The sequence below is a fragment of the Meles meles genome, chromosome 5, assembly GCF_922984935.1.
Source record: "Meles meles chromosome 5, mMelMel3.1 paternal haplotype, whole genome shotgun sequence".
Lineage (NCBI taxonomy): Eukaryota > Metazoa > Chordata > Mammalia > Carnivora > Mustelidae > Meles > Meles meles.
The window spans coordinates 154,840,052-154,859,129 of record NC_060070.1 but is presented as its reverse complement, the minus strand read 5'-3'; the positions used below and the strand labels follow the sequence as shown (position 1 = coordinate 154,859,129).

At 49.8% G+C, this 19,078-nt stretch overlaps 1 protein-coding gene across 1 annotated transcript; it reads left to right on the top strand.

The window, feature by feature from the left end:
- Window positions 1-12,141: 12,141 nt before the first annotated feature.
- On the top strand, window positions 12,142-13,270 carry LOC123942284 (ubiquitin D-like; the record flags this gene model as incomplete). The annotated part of the gene is made up of 1 exon (XM_046006131.1): window positions 12,142-13,270. A coding segment is annotated over one exon (630 nt), but the record flags the coding sequence as incomplete, so codon positions are not given.
- Window positions 13,271-19,078: the final 5,808 nt, after the last annotated feature.

The window sequence follows — 19,078 nt, the reverse complement described above, 5'->3', positions numbered from 1 at the left end:
CTATTTTCAACTTCTTGAGGAATCTCCATGCTGTTTTCCAGAGTGGCTGCACCAGCTTGCATTCCCACCAACAGTGTGGGAGGGTTCTCCTTTCTCTCCATCCTTGCCAACATCTGTCATTTCCTGACTTGTTCATGTTAGCCATTCTGACTGGGGTGAAGTGGGATTGCATTGTGATTTTGATTTGTTTTTCCCTGATGCCAAATGAAGTTCATGAATTTTTCATGTGTCTTAGGCCATTTGGATGTCTTTTTTGGAGAAACGTTTGTTCATGCCTTCTGCCCATTTTGTGACTGGATCATTTACTCTTTGGGCGTTGAGTTTGCATTCTTTTAAAATTTTGAATATCAGCCCTTTATCTGATATGTCATTTGCAAAGATTTTCTCCCTTTCCTTCGGTTACGTTTTGGTTTTGACAGCTGTTTTCTTTGCTGTGCAGAAGCTTTTTATTTGAGGAAGTCCCCATAGTTCATTTTTGCTTTTGTTTCCCTTGCCTTTGGAGACATGTCCCCAAGAAATTGTTGCGGCCAACGTTGAAGAGTTTGCTGCCTGAGTTCTCCTCTAGGATTTTCATGGAGTTTTGTCTCACATTGAGGTCTTTCATCTATTTTGAGTCTATTTTTGTGTGTGGTGTAAGGAAATGGTCCAGTTTCATTCTTCTGCATGTGGCTGTCCAGTTTTTCCCAAAACCACATATCGAAGAGGCTGTCTTTTTTCTATTGGATCTTCTTTCCTGTTTTGTTGAAGATTAGTTGACCATCCCCTTCTGGGGTTTCTATTCTGTCCATTGATCTATATTTTTTGTGTCCGTACCACACCGTCTTGATGATGACAGCTTTGTAACAGAGCTTAAAGTCCAGAATTGTCATGCCACCAGCTCAGATTTTCTTTTTCAACATTTCTTTGACTATTTGGGTCTTTTCTGGTTCCATACAAGTTTTCAGATTGTTTGTTCCAGCCCTGTGAAAAATGTCGATGGTATTTTGATAGGGATTGTACTGAATGTGTACATTGCTCTGAGTAGCATAGACATTTTATCAGTATTTGTTCTTCCAATCCATGGGCATGGAATGTTTTTCCATTTCCCTGTGTCTACCTCAATTTATTTCACGAGTGTTCTGTAGTTTTTTGAGTACAAATCCTTTGCCTCTTTGGTTAGGTATATTCCAATGTATCTTATGGCTTGGGTGCAATTGTAAATGAGATTGTCTCCTTAATTTCTTGTGTCTCATTGTTAGTGTATAGAAATGCAGCTGATTTCTGTGTATTGATTTTATATCCTGCCACTTTGCCGAATTGCTGTATGAGTTCTAGTAACTTGGGGGTAGCATTTTTGGGTTTTCCACACAGAGTATCGTGTCATCTGCAAAGAGAGAGTTTGACTTCATCTTTGCTGATTCAGATGTCTTTTATTTCTTTTTATTGTCTGATTGGTGAGTCTAGGACTTTTAGTACTACGTTGAATAGCAGTGATGATAGGGGACATCCCTGCCATGTTCCTGACCTTAAGGGAAAAGTTCTCATTCTTTTCCCGTTGAGAATGATATTCACTGTGGGCTTTTCGTAGATGGCTTTTGTGATACTGAGGTATGTTCCCTCTATCCCTGCACTGTGAAGGGTTTTAATCAAGAAAGAATGCTCTATTTGATCAAATGCTTTTTCTGCATCCATTGAAAGGGCCATATGGTTCTTGTCCTTTCTTTTAAGGATTTTATTTATTTACTTGACAGACAGAGATCACAAGTAGGCAGAGAGGCAGGTAGAGAGAGAGAGGAGGAAGCAGGCTCCCTGCTGAGCAGAGAGCCCGATGCGGGGCTCAATCCCAGGACCCTGGGATCATGACCTGAGCCGAAGGCAGAGGCTTTAACCCACTGAGCCACCCAGGCGCCCCTTGTCCTTTCTTTTATACGTGTATTGTATCACCCTGATTAATTTTCAGATCTTGAGCTAGGCTTAGAGCCCAGGCATTAATCCCATTTCGCCATAGTGAATAATACTTTTTATGTACTGTTGGATTCCTTTGGCTAGTATTTTGGTGAAAATATATGCATCCATGTTTATCAGGGATATTGGGCTGTAATTCTCCTTTGTGGTGGGGTCTTTGTCTGGTTTTGGGGACAGTGTAGTGTTGGCTTCATAGAATGAGTTTGGAAATTTTCCTTCCATTTCTATTTTTTTCAAATTTTTTTCTATTTTTTTCAAAATTTTATTTTTTCAACAGCTTCAGAAGAGTAGGTATATCTTTAAATGTTTGGTAGAATTCCTCTGGGAAGCCAACTGGCCCTGGACTCGTGTGTTGGGAGATCTTTGATGACTGTTTCAATTTCCTTGCTGGTTATGGGTCTGTTCAAGTTTTTTATTTCTTCCAGTTTCAGTCTCGTTGTTTATACACGTCTAGGAATGCATTCGTTCCTTCCCGGTGCCTATATTTTTGTGGGTGGCATATATTAGCTCCTCATGTCTTATTATACTTGTCTGTATTTCCTTGGTGTTGGTCATGATCTCTCCTCTTTCCTTCATGGTTTTATTAATTTGTGTCCTTTACTTTTTGGATAAATGTGCCAGAGGCTTTTCAATCTTATCAATTCTTTCAAAGAACCACCTTCTCGTTTTGTTGATCTGTTCCCCTGTCTTCTGGTCTCGCTTTCATTGATTTCTGTTTCAATCTTTATTATTTCTCATCTCCTGTTGGGTTTAGGCTTCATTTGCTGTTCTTTCACCAGATCATTTAGGTGTAAGATTAGCTTGTGTATTTGGGATTTTTCTAATTTTTTTGAGAGTCTTGTAATGCTCCGTACTTCCTTCTTAGGACCACCTTTGCTGTTTTGAACTAATGCATTTTCATTCTCATTGGTTTCAGTGAATTGTTTAAGTTCCTTAATTTCCTGGTTGTCCCCTTCATTCTTTGGCAGGATGCTCTTTAACCTCCAAGTGTTTGTGTTCCTTTCAAATTTCCTCTTGTGATTGAGTTCCAGTTTCAAAGCATTGTGGTGTGAAAATATGCAGGGGACAATCTCAGTCTTTTCGTACTGGTTGTGACCTGATTTGTGACCCAGTATGGGATCTATTTTGGAGAATGTCCCATGTGCACTCGAGAAGAATGAGTTTTCTGTTGTTTTAGGATGGAATATTCTGTGTATATCTACAAAGTGTATCTGGTCCAATGTGTCATTCAAAGCTCTTGTTTCTTTTTGATCTTCTGTCTCATGATCTATCTGTTGTGAGTTCAATGCTGAGGTCTCCTCGTATTAGTGTATTATTATCATCATGTTAGTTTATTTTGGGTGTTGTTTTATATAATCGGCTGCTCCCACTTTGGGGGCAGAGATATTTACAACTGTTAGATCTTCTTGTTGGGTAGACCTTTTAAGCATGATGTAGTGTCTCCCTACATCTCTTACGACAGTATTTGGTTTAAAATCTAGTTGCTATGAGGTTCGCCACCCCAGCTTTCCTTTTTTTTTTTTTTTTAAAGATTTTATTTATTATTTATTTATTTGTCAGAGAGAGAGGGAGAGAGAGAGAGAGAACACAAGCAGGCAGAGGCAGAAGTTCGAAGCAGGCTCCCTGCCAAGCAAGGAGCCCAATGCGGGACTTGATCCCAGGACTCCAGGATCATGACCTGAGCTGAAGGCAGCATCTTAACCAACTGAGCAACCAAAGCATCCCTACCCCAGCTTTCTTTTGAGTTCAATTGTGTGGTAAATGGTTCTCCATCCCCTCATTTTCCATCTGGAGGTGTCCTTAGTTTCAAAATGTGTCTGTTATAGACAGCATATAGATGTTTCTTGCTCTTTTATGCAATCTGATACCCTGTGTTTTTTGATTGGAGTATTTAGCCCCTTTACATTCAGTGCAACTATTGAAAGATATGAGTTTACTGCCATTGTGTTTCCTGTAACGTCCCTGTTTCTGTAGATTATCTGTTTCTTTCTGGTCTCTGTGACTCTTGGGGTCTCTCTTCACTTACAGAATCCCCCTTAATATTTCTTGTAGGGCTGTCTTGGTGGTCCCATATTTGTTTGGTTTTTGTCTGTTCTGGAAGCTCTTTATCTCTCCTCCATTCTGAATGGAAATGTTGCTGGATGAGGTATTCTTGGCTGCACATTCCTTTCATTCAGTACCCTGAATATGTCTTGCCAGCCCTTTCTGGCTTGCCTGGTTTCTGTGGACAGGACTGATAGTATTCTGGTGTTCCTCTCTCCATATGTAAGAAACCTCCTCTCCCTAGTTGTTCTCAGGATAACTTATTTTTCTCTAATATTTCCAAGCTTTCCTATTACATGTCAGGGTGTTGATCTATTTTTATTGATTTTGAGAGGGGTCTTCTCTGCCACTTGGACATGAATGCTTGTTTCCGTCCCCAGATTATGGAAATTCTCAGCCATGCTTTGCTCCAATGTACCTTCAAGCCCTCTCTCTCTCTCCACCCACTCTGGGATCCCAGTAATTCTGACATTGGTTCCTTACAAGGCATCGTTAAATTCTCGAAGCCTTTCTTTATGGGCTATTAGCTTTCTTTCTCTCTTTTCCTCCTCTTTCTTCCTTCTAGTCAGCTTGTCCTCTAGATCACTTATTCTCTCTTCTGCCTCATTGACCCTAGCTGTTATAGCGTCAGATTTAGACTGCGTCTCATTCATATTATTTTAAATTTCAACGTGATTCATTCTCATTTCTACCCTTAGAGATTCTATACTGTCATTTATGTATTTCTCAAGCCTATCCATTAACTTTACAATTGCATCCTTAATTCCATTTCTGTTATCTTACCTATATTCATAACGATTAGCTCTGTATCAGGGAACATTGCCTCTAATTCTTTCTTTTGCTGTGAATTCCACCTTCTGGTCATTTTGCCCAGAGGAGGATGGGTGAGCGAATGAGCAGAGTCCAAAATATCAACTATGACCCTAGCAAAATATACCGTAGAAAAATCTGAAGCCACAACAAAAAAGCAAACACTAGGAAAATGAAACAAAACCTAAAAAAAAAGGTGAGGGGAGATTATAATCTCGCAGGGTAGACAAAGCAGGGTGACTCACATGTTCCTGATTGAATTTTGGTCTCTGTTAGAAGATACCACCTCCCCAAAGTGCAAATAACACAAAGAATATATATATTATATAATTGAATGGAGGGAACAAAGGACTAAAATGAAGCATATACCTATAAGATGTAGATGCAAAAATTAAAAGTTAAAACTGACTTAAAAACGCAAGTTGGTAAAATAAGTATCTAGTTGAACGTAAGTTGGTAAAATAAGTATCTAGTTGAAATGGGAAAAGGTAAAAAAAAGAAATGGAAAACTTTCGACTGAAACTTGAATGAGTTGTGAGAAAACGCCTGGAGCTCAGTGTACTACTTTCCCCTGGTGCTGGAGATTTACAGTCCTGTGGATCCATGAAGTCATCGCCCCTGTTCTTCCAGCCTGTCTTCTGGGGGAGGGGTATGCTGTGCTGCTTCTCAGAGGTCTTTGCATCGATGGATTTGCCCCGCCCCTTGTCAAGGGGCTGGGCTCAGTGTAAGTTGGTTGTCTGTGTGGTTTTTGTTCCCTGGAGGCTTCCTGTCCCACGTCAGAGGGACAGAGCAACAACGGCTGTGCCTGGATTTCTGGCCTAGAACTGATAGATTGTGCCCCCCCCCCCTTCCATCAACCCTCTGGGACAAAGAGTCTTCGCTTTCGTCGGTGCCAGATTTCATAGACTTGTGGCGCACGCCCACTGCAGTCCCCTGGGGGGAGTCCAGGGACCCGCGAGCGCCACTGCCCTTTGTGGACTTGGGTCTGCTAGCTATTGCCAGCTACTCGTACACCCTGCTCTGCTGCTCCTGGGTCACTGCTGGGTGCTGTCCTACTGTCCTTTCCAGGGCCACCCCCACCCTGAGAGCTGTTGCCGCTCATGGGCACAGCTGTTTGACCGTCCCAGGGGATGGTAAATGGCCTGCAACTTCCAGTCCTTTTCAGGGTGCTCAGGGGAAGAGTGGTCACCCGACTGGTCCAGCTCACAGTTCATGGTGAGCCAAGCTGAGAGTCCCTCTTGGCCTTGCTGACTGTAACCAGTTTCCCTGCTCCACTGCTTGGCGACTCTACCGGCTCAGGCACCCCCATTCCGTCTGTGTCTCCTGGGATCCTGAAACCACAATGCCTCACCTAGAATTCTGCCCCTTTCATCCCCTGAGCCTCTTTCAGAGAGGGATGTCTCTCATTGGAGCAGTCTTCTAAGGGTTCTGATTTTGTGCTTCCGATGTTCTGTCACTTTCTGGGAGCCAGCTTATGGAGGCTCCCTCCCCGCTCCGTTTATCTTCTGCTAAGTCCTCGCAGATCAGGACTCTGTGCGTCCTACCTTGCAAAAAGCAGTCACTGTTCTAGTTGTGGAGATCCAGATATATTTCCTTACATCTCAGGCTGAATTCATGGCATGCAGAACGCTTTGATAGATATCCAGGTAAGTTCAAGGAACTGGATGTAATTAGGTCCCCTACTTTTCTGCCATCTTGCCTCGCCTTGAAAAGATAAGTCTTTTTAAAAATTGTCCTGTTACAATCAGATATCAACACACACCAACACCCAAAAGTATTTTCATCTGGACCTCCTTATCTCACATTATACACTCAAAAGGGATCACTGGCCTAACTGCTAAACTCTAAGAACTCTAGAAGAAAATTTAAAATTGGGTATTCAAAAAAATGGGTATTCTCCTCAAATTTCTCTATAGGTACAGTACCTATTTAAAAAGCAGGATTTTTTTTGTTTTTAGAAATTGACAAGCTAATCTTAAAACTTATATGGGAATACAAGGGACTGAGAATAGCTAAAACATATTTGTTAAAAAAAAAAGATGTTGAAATTATATGTTCTGGTTTCAAAACTTACTATGACCTTGAGGAGCAAAAACAGTATAGTAGTGATGTAAGGATAGACAAATAGAGCGATGGAACATAATGGAAATATCCACAAATAAAGACATATTTATAAGTACTTCCAAATTGACCTTTGAGAGTGGATGAATATTTTTTCCCAGTCATCAGTAAAGGAAAAGTCACAGTAGGTTTCTGAGTGAGTTTGGTTTACATTTCTGAAGCAATATTCTAGATGTCGAAGCAGTTTTACAAGCACCTTCCTGGGGACCATTAAAGAGACAGCAGAGAGGCCTCTTCTCCAGGAAGGATTCAGCAGGGCAGTGAGCTGCCCAAGACGGCCCATCAGCGAGGGAGTCACACTGGGAGGTCTGTGTGTATCTGAGACGTTTGTTTTATGACCTGGTGAGATCTTCATGACCTTTACCTTGGCTGGTTTTCTGAATTTGTCGAAGGGCAGATGGAGAGTGATCCTTCTGCCTCTGAAAACATTTATTGTGACACAGAGGGGAAAAAAAAGCCGATTGACAGTGTGCTAGGAAGCCGGGTGGAGGTCAGGTCCTGGGGAGAAATCCCAGCTGTGACTCAGTGGGGGACAGCCCTTGCACTGGTCATTGGTGTGGAAGGGAACTATACAGAGGAAGGGAGGAGGGAAGAGAGAGGTCGATGTCTAGGTTTGTCATTCCGAGTCCTTGAAAGGACAGTGTTTCTCAGAATCCGATCCTGGCTGGGCAGGGAATCCCCTGAATCAATTATTCCTGGGAGAATCTGAGGCTGGCCCTTGAGGTGGCTCCCTGCTGGAGGTCCCCTGTGGCTGAGGCGAGTGTGACGGTGGCACTGTTAACCCTCCCGTCCTGGGCGGGCTGCCATCCTCCCCCAGGCTCTGCCTGCCGCACTCACAGGCTCTTTGCCCGTGGCTGCCCCGTGGTCTAGCACGTCCCCCCACCAGGGAGGCTCCTACCCGCATATGGGCCCAGACTCCCCTTGCTCATTCCTCACAAGGCTCCTTGCAGGCTCTGCTTTCCTCGGTCTGTTGCACCCCTTCCCTGATGTGTGCCCTCCCTGTAACGCAAAGGCGTGCATGTCATCCACTGGGAGGAGAATCAGCAGAAGGACAGCCGTAGAGATTTGCGCCTGAAGACTTGCTCACCTGCTCCTCCCAATGTGACTGTGGGTGAGCTCCGTGCGTGCTGCTCCGCGGGGAAGCGGACACTTACCTCATCAGAAAGCTAGAACAGTGCATCAGGGGCCATTTATGAACACTTTGTGCAGCTCCTGAAGTCTAGCAAGTACTCGTTAAATGTTATTTTCCAATTTTGTTATTCACTTATTATTATTATTATTATTAATTTTTAGTTCATTCATGCATTTAGTAAATGCTGAGTATTTAGTGTACCAGCAGCATGCCTGGGAAGTGCTAGAGATCCAAGTTAGTCAAGACACAGTCCTGGACCCCCCGCCCCAGGTCTCCAGTGTTTCATGGGGGCGAATAGACAAACAAGCAGATGATCTTCCTGCTGGAGACACTTGCTGTGAGGGGCTTGGGGAAGGTGAACGATTGGACAGAGGATGGGCACATGATCCAGACTGGGACAGGAGCTGGGGAAGGCTTCCTGGAGGAGGCATTGCTTACATCTTGTATGTGTGTAAATCCCTGACACCGGGTGCAGCTGGCAGGAGAGGCATGCTCTCCCACCTGGTGGCCGGGACCTCGGAACCGTGCACGAAGCTGCTACACTTGCAGGTCTGCAGCTCGGAATGGGCTGCGGGTACAGCTGTGACAGACACCATTCCTGAGAAACATGGGTCCTGGGCTCTCCGTGCAGGAGCTTCTCTCGAGGTTCCCTGCTCCCCCGAGAAAGGAGATCTCTGCCCCAAGATGCTGTAGGCTGCCCAGGCAGGAAAGGCTAGAAGGGGGAGGAGGAGAAGAATGATTTCATGCTAAGCAGCTTTAGATGCCTCCTCCCTGCTGCCCTCACCAGGAAGGAGGCAAAGGGCTAAGAAGGTAATGGGCGCAGATGACATGTGGAAGTGAGGAGCCTGGGCTTGTGAGGTTCCCCTGTCTTCCTGCTGTGGACTTGCTCCCTGCCTCTGTCCACCTGATCTCAACTGTTCTGCTCAGTTACTGGTGATGTTTCAGAATCTGCAGATCCTATTGGATGCTGCATACGGGGGTGGGGGGGGGTGGGGGGGTGGGGGCGGTGGCCCCAGCTGCAGATCCAAGATCACAGTCTTGGTTTCTGCACAGAGCGGTTGATAGGAGCCCGGAGAGGCCTCTGAAGGGAGCCTGGCAGGACCCACTGTTTCCTGTCTGTTCCATCAGACCCTCTTCTACCTGCTTACTCATCCTATGTGTTTGAAGTAGCGTGTACCCCAAAATACATTCAAATACACATTTTCCAAGTTTATGGCTTTCTAATAAGAGCTTCAAATAGGAGAACCTGATTTATATATATATTTTTAAAGATCCCATTCATTTATTTGACAGAGAGAGAAATCAGAAGTAGGCAGAGAGGCAGGCAGAGGGAGAGGGGGAAGCAGGCTCCCCGCCAAGTAGAGAGCCCAATGCAGGCCTGGATCCCAGGACCCTGAGATCATGACCTGAGCTGAAGGCAGAGGCTTAACCCACTGAGCCACTCAGGTACCCATTATGTTGATTTTATTGAAAGCCTGGACTGGTTCTTGGATCCCATTACTCTACCTAGGCACTTCTAGAAACCCACGTTCTCCAGGATGGAAAGTCCTGCAGTTAAATGGGATCATTTGACACCTACCGGTGCTGAAGATACAGCAAATGGCTGCTAAGAACACAGCAAAGAAGATGATAGTGTCATTTTTATGGGATTTTTACTTTGAAAAAATTGGGAGTTCCTGTCATAAAGGCTTTCTTGGAGAATGTGTTTTGTGGCGCTGTCCTGGGAGTTTTGGGGAGGGCAGGGATTCCTCTGGAATGTTAGGTTCAGAGCAGTAAAGTAAATTCTCTGAGGGGACATGGCCTGTGCCCTCCCTCCTTGTCTGATCCAAACCTCCAGAGCCAGGGAGGATGGAGCAGCGTGGTGTGTGAGATCATAGAGCCCAGGGAGTAGGAGTGTCCAGCAGTAAAGGTGGGGAAACAGAGTCACTGCAGTGTGAGAGCCGATGTGTACTGTTCTGCTTCATGGGAGGTGGGCTTGGCCCTTGATTGTTGGGCCAGGATTGTTCTAAGTACTAGATTTGGGCACAGGAACGGAAGTGTGATAGAGAGCTCAAGACCCAGGGATGTAAGGTCCATTTTATAAACCATGTTCTGAATTCTCACCAATCATGTCATGTTCACTGGAAAACAAACATCTCAGGTGGTGAACAGACTTGTCCAAGTGAAGGGAGCAAGTGGTACCCCAGGACTGAAACTCCCATCTCCTCTCAGAGTAGGCTGTGTGTCCTGTGTGATCTGGAGGCATGCTTCCCCTCTGCGCAGCTGGTGTGAACAGTCTGGTCACGGTCTCATCATTCCTCATGGACTCCTATGTCTTCTCCTGGGCCTCCCACTCTGCCCAGCGGTTGTGAACAGACTGATCACAGTCTCATCACACCTCATGGACTCCTATGTCTTCTCCTTGGCCTACCACTCTGCCTGGCTGGTATGAACAGTCTGGTCATGGTCTCATCACTCCTCATGGACTCCTACCTCCTCTTCTGGGCCTCCCACTCTGCCCAGCTGGTGTGAACAGTCTGCTCACGGTCACATCATTTCTCATGGACTCTACATCCTCTCCTGGGCAGCCTTGCTCTCAGGAAGGCCCCTGAGTGATGCATGGGGCAGGTTCTCAAAAGAAGCAGGAGAGGACCATCAAGTAGTAAAGGTCTTGAAGTGGGTGAGGGCCCAAGGCTGTGGGCTGGGCAGTCATAAGTCAAGACTGGAAGTGGTGGGTTGTTAGGTGGGGACGTTCTCCACGGAGAAGGACCATCCTATGTTGGAAGAGGAGGGCGGGTGGAATGGAGGAGAGGAATGTTTTGATCAGAGAGTATTCTCTGTGTGTTGACTCTGTCCAAGAGAAAGTGAAAGAAAATTCATGACATCATGGGAGAACCATAGGGCGTGGGCACAGTAGTTCAGGCAGGGGATTTCCAACTCAGCTCGTACATAAGCTGGAAGCCAGTCCTAGTCCTCAGCCTCCAGTGTCTGCTCTGTTGGCTGTAGACGTGGCATCTGATACTTCCTGCCTCCATGTAAGGTGGGGTTGAAAAGTGGGGATGGGGAGAAGGAAAGCACCGCCAAGGCTTGGGGACTGATTCCAGGAGTCCACGAGGGACAGAGCTCGGGAAGGTGGGGCAGAGTGGCTGGGAGGGCATCCTGCTGGGCCTGAGATAGGCTCTGATCTCTATAGAAGCTGAAGGAAAGTTCTAGGAATAGAAGAGGCTCATTTGGCTCCTCAGTGCTCTTCTGTGTCAGGCCTGATGGGCCACTGTTAGGGGAGGAGGGTGGGAAGTGGGAGTGGGCTTTGGGCCCACAGGGCTGGATTTGAACCGATGGAAATGTTGTCTGGAGGCTTTTCTCCTCCTTTTGATTAGGGTCCCTGGGCTCTTCAACACCTTCTCCTCCCAAAAGAGAGGTACACAGAACTCCTTCACTCTAAGGTGTTAATGAGCAGATCCGTGAGCCTATAAGGAGCGCGTGCAGTATATTTGGGCTGGCACTGAGGGGCTGCTTAGCACAGAGGGCGTCGATCCTGTGAGGAAATGTCTGTGACGTCCAGACTAGGACGATGGTTTTGAGTGGAGCAGGAAGGAGGTCCTCCCAGGCTTGCCAGCAACAGCACAGAGGTGCACTGGCCAGCTTCAGACTATGTAAGGAAGACCTCGATCTGGTCCTACCTTCTGTGAGTGAAGGCTCTGGTCTAGCTACAGGAGACCATATTCTGCAATAGGTAGATAGAAACACAAAGGAAGTGCAGGGGAACGAGTCACACTGAACACCGTGTCACCATAACGTGTGAGTCATCACATGGCCATAGGACAGTCAGAAAGAAACCAGGAGTGCGGAGAGTACGTGTCCTGTCCAGTGTTTCCTTCTAAAGTAGTCACGGAGGGCAGTGTGTGAGCATCCCATGAACTCACGAGGCGATAGTTCTCTTTGGGAGCCATTTTTGGTGTCCAATATATAACTGTGGGCGCTTCATAATTGGATTTAATTTTTGACATTTGACAACCTCTGGATAGGAGGTGTGCAAAATGTGGGAAATCACTGATGACGTTGGGATGAATGAGAGGCAGGGTTGTAAAGGAAAACGATGATTTTCCTGCATTAGAAGCTTGAGATTCCCAAAGAGAAGTTCCCCAAAAGGGAGGGACACAGCCTGTTGTATAGGAGCTGGATGGCGGAGCCGGGCAAGGAGGGGACAGTGGTGTAAGGTGGCAGGTGTTCCAGGTACCTTGGTTTGTGGTCTCTTGGCCTTCATTGTCCAGGTGACGGTCTCTTCTGAGGGAAGGACATCAGTGACCTTCACTGCTAACTCGGGTGACAGAGTGAGGAAGATCAACAAACATGTCCGGGCTAAGACCAAGATTCCTGTGCAGGACCAGGTCCTGTTGCTGGGCTCCAAGATGCTTAAGCCCCAGAGGAGGCTGTCATCTTACAGCATTGACAAGGAGACGACCGTCCACCTCACTCTGAAGGTGGTGAAGCCCAGTGAGGACGAGCTGCCCGTGACTCTGGTGCAGGCAGGTGATGGGGGGCAGGGGCACCTCCTCCAGGTGCGAAGGTCCAGCTCCGTGGCCCAGGAGAAACAGATGATCGAGACCAAGACCGCGATCGCACCTGAGCAACAGATTGTGACTTGCAATGGCAAGAGGCTGGAAGACGGGAAGACCATGGCGGATTACGGCATCAGACGGGGCACTGCCCTCTGGCTGGCAGACTACTGCATTGGTGGGTGAGCCGGCTGCTAGGTCTCACTCCCCCCACACCCTTCGATGATTTCCCCAACTTAACGACCAAGAGAAAGAGGGGAAGTTAGGGGTGAAGTGGGAAGGAAGACTGCAGGGAACTTTCTAACTCCATGATTTTTTGATCGAACACAATTGATTAGGTGTCTGCATTGTGTGTATTACTGAAAATAGAAAATAGTATTTTAAGGCACAGTAGAGATAGCATCGAAGCCAGCTTGTAAATTAATCCTTTCCCTCGTCCCTCTGATTTTTAGAAAAATTCCCATTTCTTCTTCTGTCCAACAGGATAGTAAGATTCACATTAGGATTCATGTTCCCCTAATTTCTGTGTTCCCACCGACCTATTTCCTCTGTAATATCACTCAGTATGTTGAATTAAGTTGAATTTCTGCTTGTAGAGAACAGTGAAATGATTTATATTGAAGTGTGTTAATTCCTCTGATATGATTACAATCTAAGCAATAAAGAATTTAGAAATTCAACTCAACTACCTTCTCTGTCCTTATTGAACACTGTTCAGTAGGAAATGAATCCCGGCCGCGTGTGCCATCTTACTCTCTATGCCCTGCTCCGAAATCAGCTGTTCTTCTTTCTGGAGATGATGGTGGGTGTGGGAAGACACCTTCCCGGGGACTCAGAGATTTTGTTCTCCAGTGGGGGGTCCTTGGGGGAGGTGTGGTTGTGGAGCCGTCTCTGTTCTGTCTGCGTTAGGGTCTAGCAGGTCTACTCTGGGGTGGGGGCTTTTGGTTGGTCTCTGGGTTGACTCCCGAGGCTGTGGCCAGGTCCTGGTTGACAGAGCCTTTCCCTGGCTGCCTCCTGCACCCTCCACCCCATGTCTACTCCTCCCTGGGGAATGTGGGTCTCTTCCTCGCTCACTCACTCCTCTGTCTCACTGTCCCTCTCGTGTCTCATGCCTGGTCAAGAACATATTTTCCACACCATCTAAGACACGTCCAGTCCCTTCTGCTCTTTAAACTTGCTCAAGAACCACCTCGTGCAGAAGAGATCCTGGCTGAACCCCAGCCCCACAATCCCCACTCGGGACTTCCTTGTTCTGCTTTGGGCTCCAGGGCTCTTGGTGGCTCTAGTGACCTGGTTAGGTGGGCATTAGGTTGGACTGACTTCCAGAGAGGAGCACCTGCGGCTCCTTGTTTTGGATGGGTCTCCGGCAGGGTAGTGTCTGGGATTTCTCTGTTAACTCGGGGGACTCCTGAGGCCAGACACTGCGGGCTCTCTACGGTGTGCGCCATCAGACTGGGGGAGAGGGAACGTTAGTTGTCCTGTCGTACAGGATCTTGCCGGCGTATGGACTCTCTGGGCGTTGTCACTGGACCCCTGAGGATGGGGAAGGGCCTCTCGAAGTCATGCCCTCTCTCTCCATCAGCTTAAGAGAGAGCGGGAAGGCCACTTCCCCTCCCTGAACCTGTATGTGCAGCATAGAGGGATTTGCCCTGAAGCAGAGGAGCATTTCCCGCCAGAGGATGGGGCCTCCCCAGCGACCTCGGACTCCCTGAGGACAGGTCTTGCCGCTTCTCACAGGGAAATGGACAGGCTGAGGGCTGGCTGCCTTCCCAGTGGACATTCCCATCCGTGGGCCCGGGGCTCACCCTTTCTTCCGTCCCCCACCCGGCACTCACCATCCAGCCAGCCCTCTCCCCAGACTGCCCAGGAGCTTCCTGGCTGCCCCCTTCACGTCCTTGTTCCTGAGGGTGTAGATGAGCGGGTTGAGGGCCGGTGTGACCACGGTGTAGAAGAGGGAAACGAACTTGCCCCGCCCCTGGTCGTAGCGGCTCGTGGGCTGTAGGTAGGTGTAGATGGCCGAGCCGTAGAAGAGGCAGACGGCGGTCAGGTGGGACCCGCACGTGCCCAGCGCTTTCCTGCGGCCGCCTCGGGAGCGCATACCGCAGATGGCGCGGGCCACGGCGCCATACGAGGCCAGGATGACGGCGGACGGCAGCAGCAGGATGACCACGCGCGCAGCGAACATCCGGCGCTCGGTGGCGTCGCGGCCGCCGCCACACGCCAGCTGCAGCAGCGCGGGGAGCTCGCAGATGAAGTGGTCCAGCCGGTGGGGTGCGCACAGCGGCCGTGCGGCCAGGAGCGCGCTCTGCGCGGCGGAGTTGGCCAGGCCGCCCAGCCAGGAGGCGCAGGCCAGCGCGCGGCACCGGCGCGGGGAGGCGAGGTCGGCGTGGCGCAGCGGGTGGACCACGGCGGCCGCGCGGTCCAGCGCCATCACCGCCAGCAGCAGGCACTCGACGGAGCCCAGCGCCAGCGACGTGCACAGCTGGGCCAGGCAGCCCGCGCGGGGCAGCCACAGCTCGGCGCCGCACAGGCCGGCCAGCAGCGCGGGCGCCACGCTTGTGGTGAAGCCCGCGTCCACCAGCGCCAGGTGGCCCAGGAAGTAGTACATGGGTGTGTGCAGGCGCGGGTCGCGCACGGCCAGCAGCACGAGGGTCGAGTTGCCCGCCAGGGTCAGGAGGTAGCAGAGCAGGACGAGGGCGAAGAGGGCGGGCTGCAGCGCGCGCCAGTCGGAGAAACCCAGCAGGAGGAAGCGCTCCTCGGTGCTGTGGTTGGCCTGCGGGAGGAAACTCGCAGAGTGTTTGGAAGGAGGCTGAGCCAAAGGGTGAGTTTACCCCCTGGGAGCTAAAGAGAGCCCCGCTGCCGGGGACCTGGCCGTGGGGGAGCTGGATGGGAGCGAGGGGCGCGCGGAGAGGGGATCCGATGAGAGCAGCGGAGCGCACCTCTCTCTCCGTTACAGATGGGAGCCCTGGCTTTGGGAAGCTAGCCCTACCTCAGCACAGCTTGGCTGATGAATTATTCAGCAGACTCTCTTGGAGAGAAGGAATTTCCACTTTGTGGAAGAACAGACTTAGACTGGGAGAGGGAAGATTGCCCAAGGTCACAGCTAGTGAGTGGCTCCGTGGGGCCTGGATCGGGCTTGTCTCCTTTCCAAATCAGTGCTTTTTCTGCTCCTCCCTGGCTTCTGACTGCACTCCTCGGGGCCAAAGTAGAAATCTGCTCTTCCTGCCATAGACTATTCCTTCAGATCCTGGAAGACAGAGTCCCCCCTGAGCCTCCCTCCCCTCCTTCCAAAGCGTGTAGTGCCTGCGAGTGAGTGCAGGGCCCTAGGCTTGGTAGAGGCATCACTTGGGAGATAGAACCCTCTATCCCCGTCTCTGTTTCAGGGATTCTACTTCTGAGAATACAACCACTAGCTGCTGACTACTGAGCGCTACTCTGTGGGGAGTCTGTCTTCTTGGCTGTCACCAGCGTCCATGTCCCTCTGGCTTCTCCCTAGTGTGATGGTCATGATCTGGGGGCCTTGAAACCCAGAGTCCTCTGGCAGAACATGAAGCTAGAAGCCCTGGGTCTCACCAGCATAATTGCCTTGGGCCAGCTGGATTATTTGATATGGAGAAGTCACTGTATTTCCCTCCACCTTCGTGTTTCCACGTGTAAGAGGAGGAGTCTGACCTAGATGATCTCCAGGGCTCCTGTCTTATAGCCTGGCTCTCACTGAAAAAAAAAAAACAAAACATGTCATTTGAATGAAATGGGGACCCAACACCGAAGGCTTTATCCCTGCAAAGTGACATTGAGTCGCGTTTCCTAATGGTACAGAAACCATATGGTAGATGCAATGACTAAATGTTACAGCAAAATCTCGCTCCTGCACACTTTCTGGCAGGTGTACGGATTTAGATGAACTTTGTAGTCACTATTCTGAGTTTAAAATCATGATCCCCTCAAAAAAAATCACGATCCCCTAATTTTCTTTACAATGTTTCAGGAAAATCTCTTTCCCCCCGAGAGCGTCCTGCTTTCAGGCATCCATTTATACTCACGAGACGGAACAGGTGTTCATGGTGTGAGTCAGAGCAAGGGTGGGGCGTCAGACCACCCGAGCTCCAGTCTCGGCTCTGCCGTTTCCCAGCAGAAGGACCCTGGGCACGTGGCTTCACCTGTCTGTGGCTCCGTGTCCTCATCTGAAAGCGGACTTGGTGGAGGGGGGGAAGCATGGAGAGCTCTCGGAACAGGCGCAGGACCGAGTGGGTGTTTAGTAAGTGCTCGCTCTTATCACCTGCACCTGCGAGTCAGGAGAGGTCTGTGGGCGCTCCCACACCAGTTAGGGCCAGAGCCGGCTGTGAGTTTAGGTCTTTTTATTGATGAACTCTGGTCTTTACTCACCTGGAAGTGAGGCAGTCCTCCTGTTCTAAGAGGAAGGTAGACAGGCGGCTGAGGTTAAATAACTTGTCCGGGCCACGCGGTTTGTAAATGCTTGTCAGGATTTCACCCGAAGCTAACTAATTCCAAGAGCCTGGCTTTATATCTGCGCACATATCTTTAAGCCGGACTCTACTCTGTCAGAGGCTGCGGAGGATGGAAGGACATGCGAGCCCCGAGCTCGCTGCGCAGCACAGGGGCCGTCGGGGAGGGGAATGCAGGGAGAGCTGACATTCAGGCTCGCGGCCCAGCGGTGCTAGAGAGTCCAGTTGTCTAATTCTGGATCATGTAGACACACACCCTTTCAGCCAGCCAAGCCCTGAACAGCTCCCCCAGACACGCCAAACCCCGAAAATCACACTACCAACACCCGCACCCCGTGGACACACACATTCCCGAATACTCAGACACATAGGTGCACATACATGTCCCCCCACTGCTCCCCGGAAGCTTCCAGAGGCAAATCTGTTGTAAAAATATTCTAGGATGTGTCCCCAAACCTCCTTCTGTATTCTAGAATGTGCTTGTTGTCTGCAAGACCATCTTCCTACCTTCATGTCTGGGTCTCTGGCACCAATGTTCCGCCGCTTCTTTCCAGACGATCAGTCGGTCTGTTGTGTCTCCTCCAGAGCCTCAGAGTTGGAAATGGCTGTGGGGGGATGAGAGAGCGAATGGCATGACTGTTGATTTCGAGAATGGGTGCCTGAGGTCAGAGCCAGGTCCTTCCTTCAGGAAGAGGACATGGGGTGGCGAGCCCCTTGCTTGTCCGCCGAGGAGTGACCATAAGGTCTTCAGCAGAGAAGCCGGCCAGGTCTGGAGAAGCACCGAGATTCAGGCAGAGTGGCGGTGTCTGGCGGTGCCAGAGAGCTGGCACCAGGGTGAGCCCAGGCAAGGACTGGCGTTTGGGCCGGTGGCAGGTCGGTGGTGGCTGCAGCTGGCTGTGGAAACCGCCTTCCGGATTCTGAAGGCTCTGGAGCCCTGGAGCAGGGATGTTGGTGAGCCGCTCACTGGAGAGGAGGCAGGGGAAATGATTCTCCCTGCTGTTGAGAAGAGAGGATGGGGCCCTGGGGAACCCCATCCCACTCCCATAATGAGCACCTGTGCGGATTTGTCCAGAGAAGAGTCCCCCAGGGCAAGGAGAGGAACATTCTGGAGGGAAAGGCCCTTGAGGGTGGCGTGTCCCTGGCTGCGTGGAGGTCAGAGGCAGCCCCGGGCTTCCTCCCCAGCCCCTGTTCTCCTAGCATAGTGGTGTAGGGTTTTGTTCTGGGGATGAGGGACCTTGAGCAGCTGCATGACCTAAGTGACTCTCAGGGTCAGTTTGAAAACGGGGGAGACCGTCCTTGTTTGTGGGAGGGGTTTGAGGTCTGGCAAGGTCATCCTCAGTTCTGACCCTCCTGTCCTCGGCCTTCGCCGCCACCCCTTCTTGTGGCTCTCACTGCCTTTGCTCTGTCCTTGGCTCAGCCCCTCTCCCAGGACGGCCTGTCTTACTTCCCGACAGATCTCTCTCCACACAGACGATGCCTTTCTACTCGCTCCTGCAGTCCCTCCCTTGGCTGGCGTCTGGAGGTTTGTCATGGTCCCCAAGGTGGCCTGTCTCCACTGCTCTCTTGAGCTTGGGTTCCCCGGTCAGTCCTTGTAGTTACTGCTCTGCACGCTCCCTCCTGGCTCTCCTGCCTCCTCTCCCTTGGTTACATTCCGATGGCTAGATCATCATCGTATTTGAATGAAATCCGAATCCTACCCTGTCTCCCTATTTGTTCAGCAGATTGTGGCTGGAGGACAGGCCAGAACCATCTGAGAAGCTTCGGTTCATGACCGTTAAGGTTCTTTTTAATTTTCCCGCTTGCTGGAGACATACTACATCGGGTAAGGTTAAGGTGTCCGGCGTGGTGAACGGTTACACGGTCGTACTGTGCAGTGTCCGCCACACTGCGGCTCGTGAGACTGGGCTCCGGCTCACACTGTCGCTGTGGTCACAACATGCACACGCCCTCCTGCAGCAGCTGTGGGCGCACGATGCGCGTTCCCTGCACTCGCCCCTCCGCACAGCCGATCCCAGAACTCATCCTAA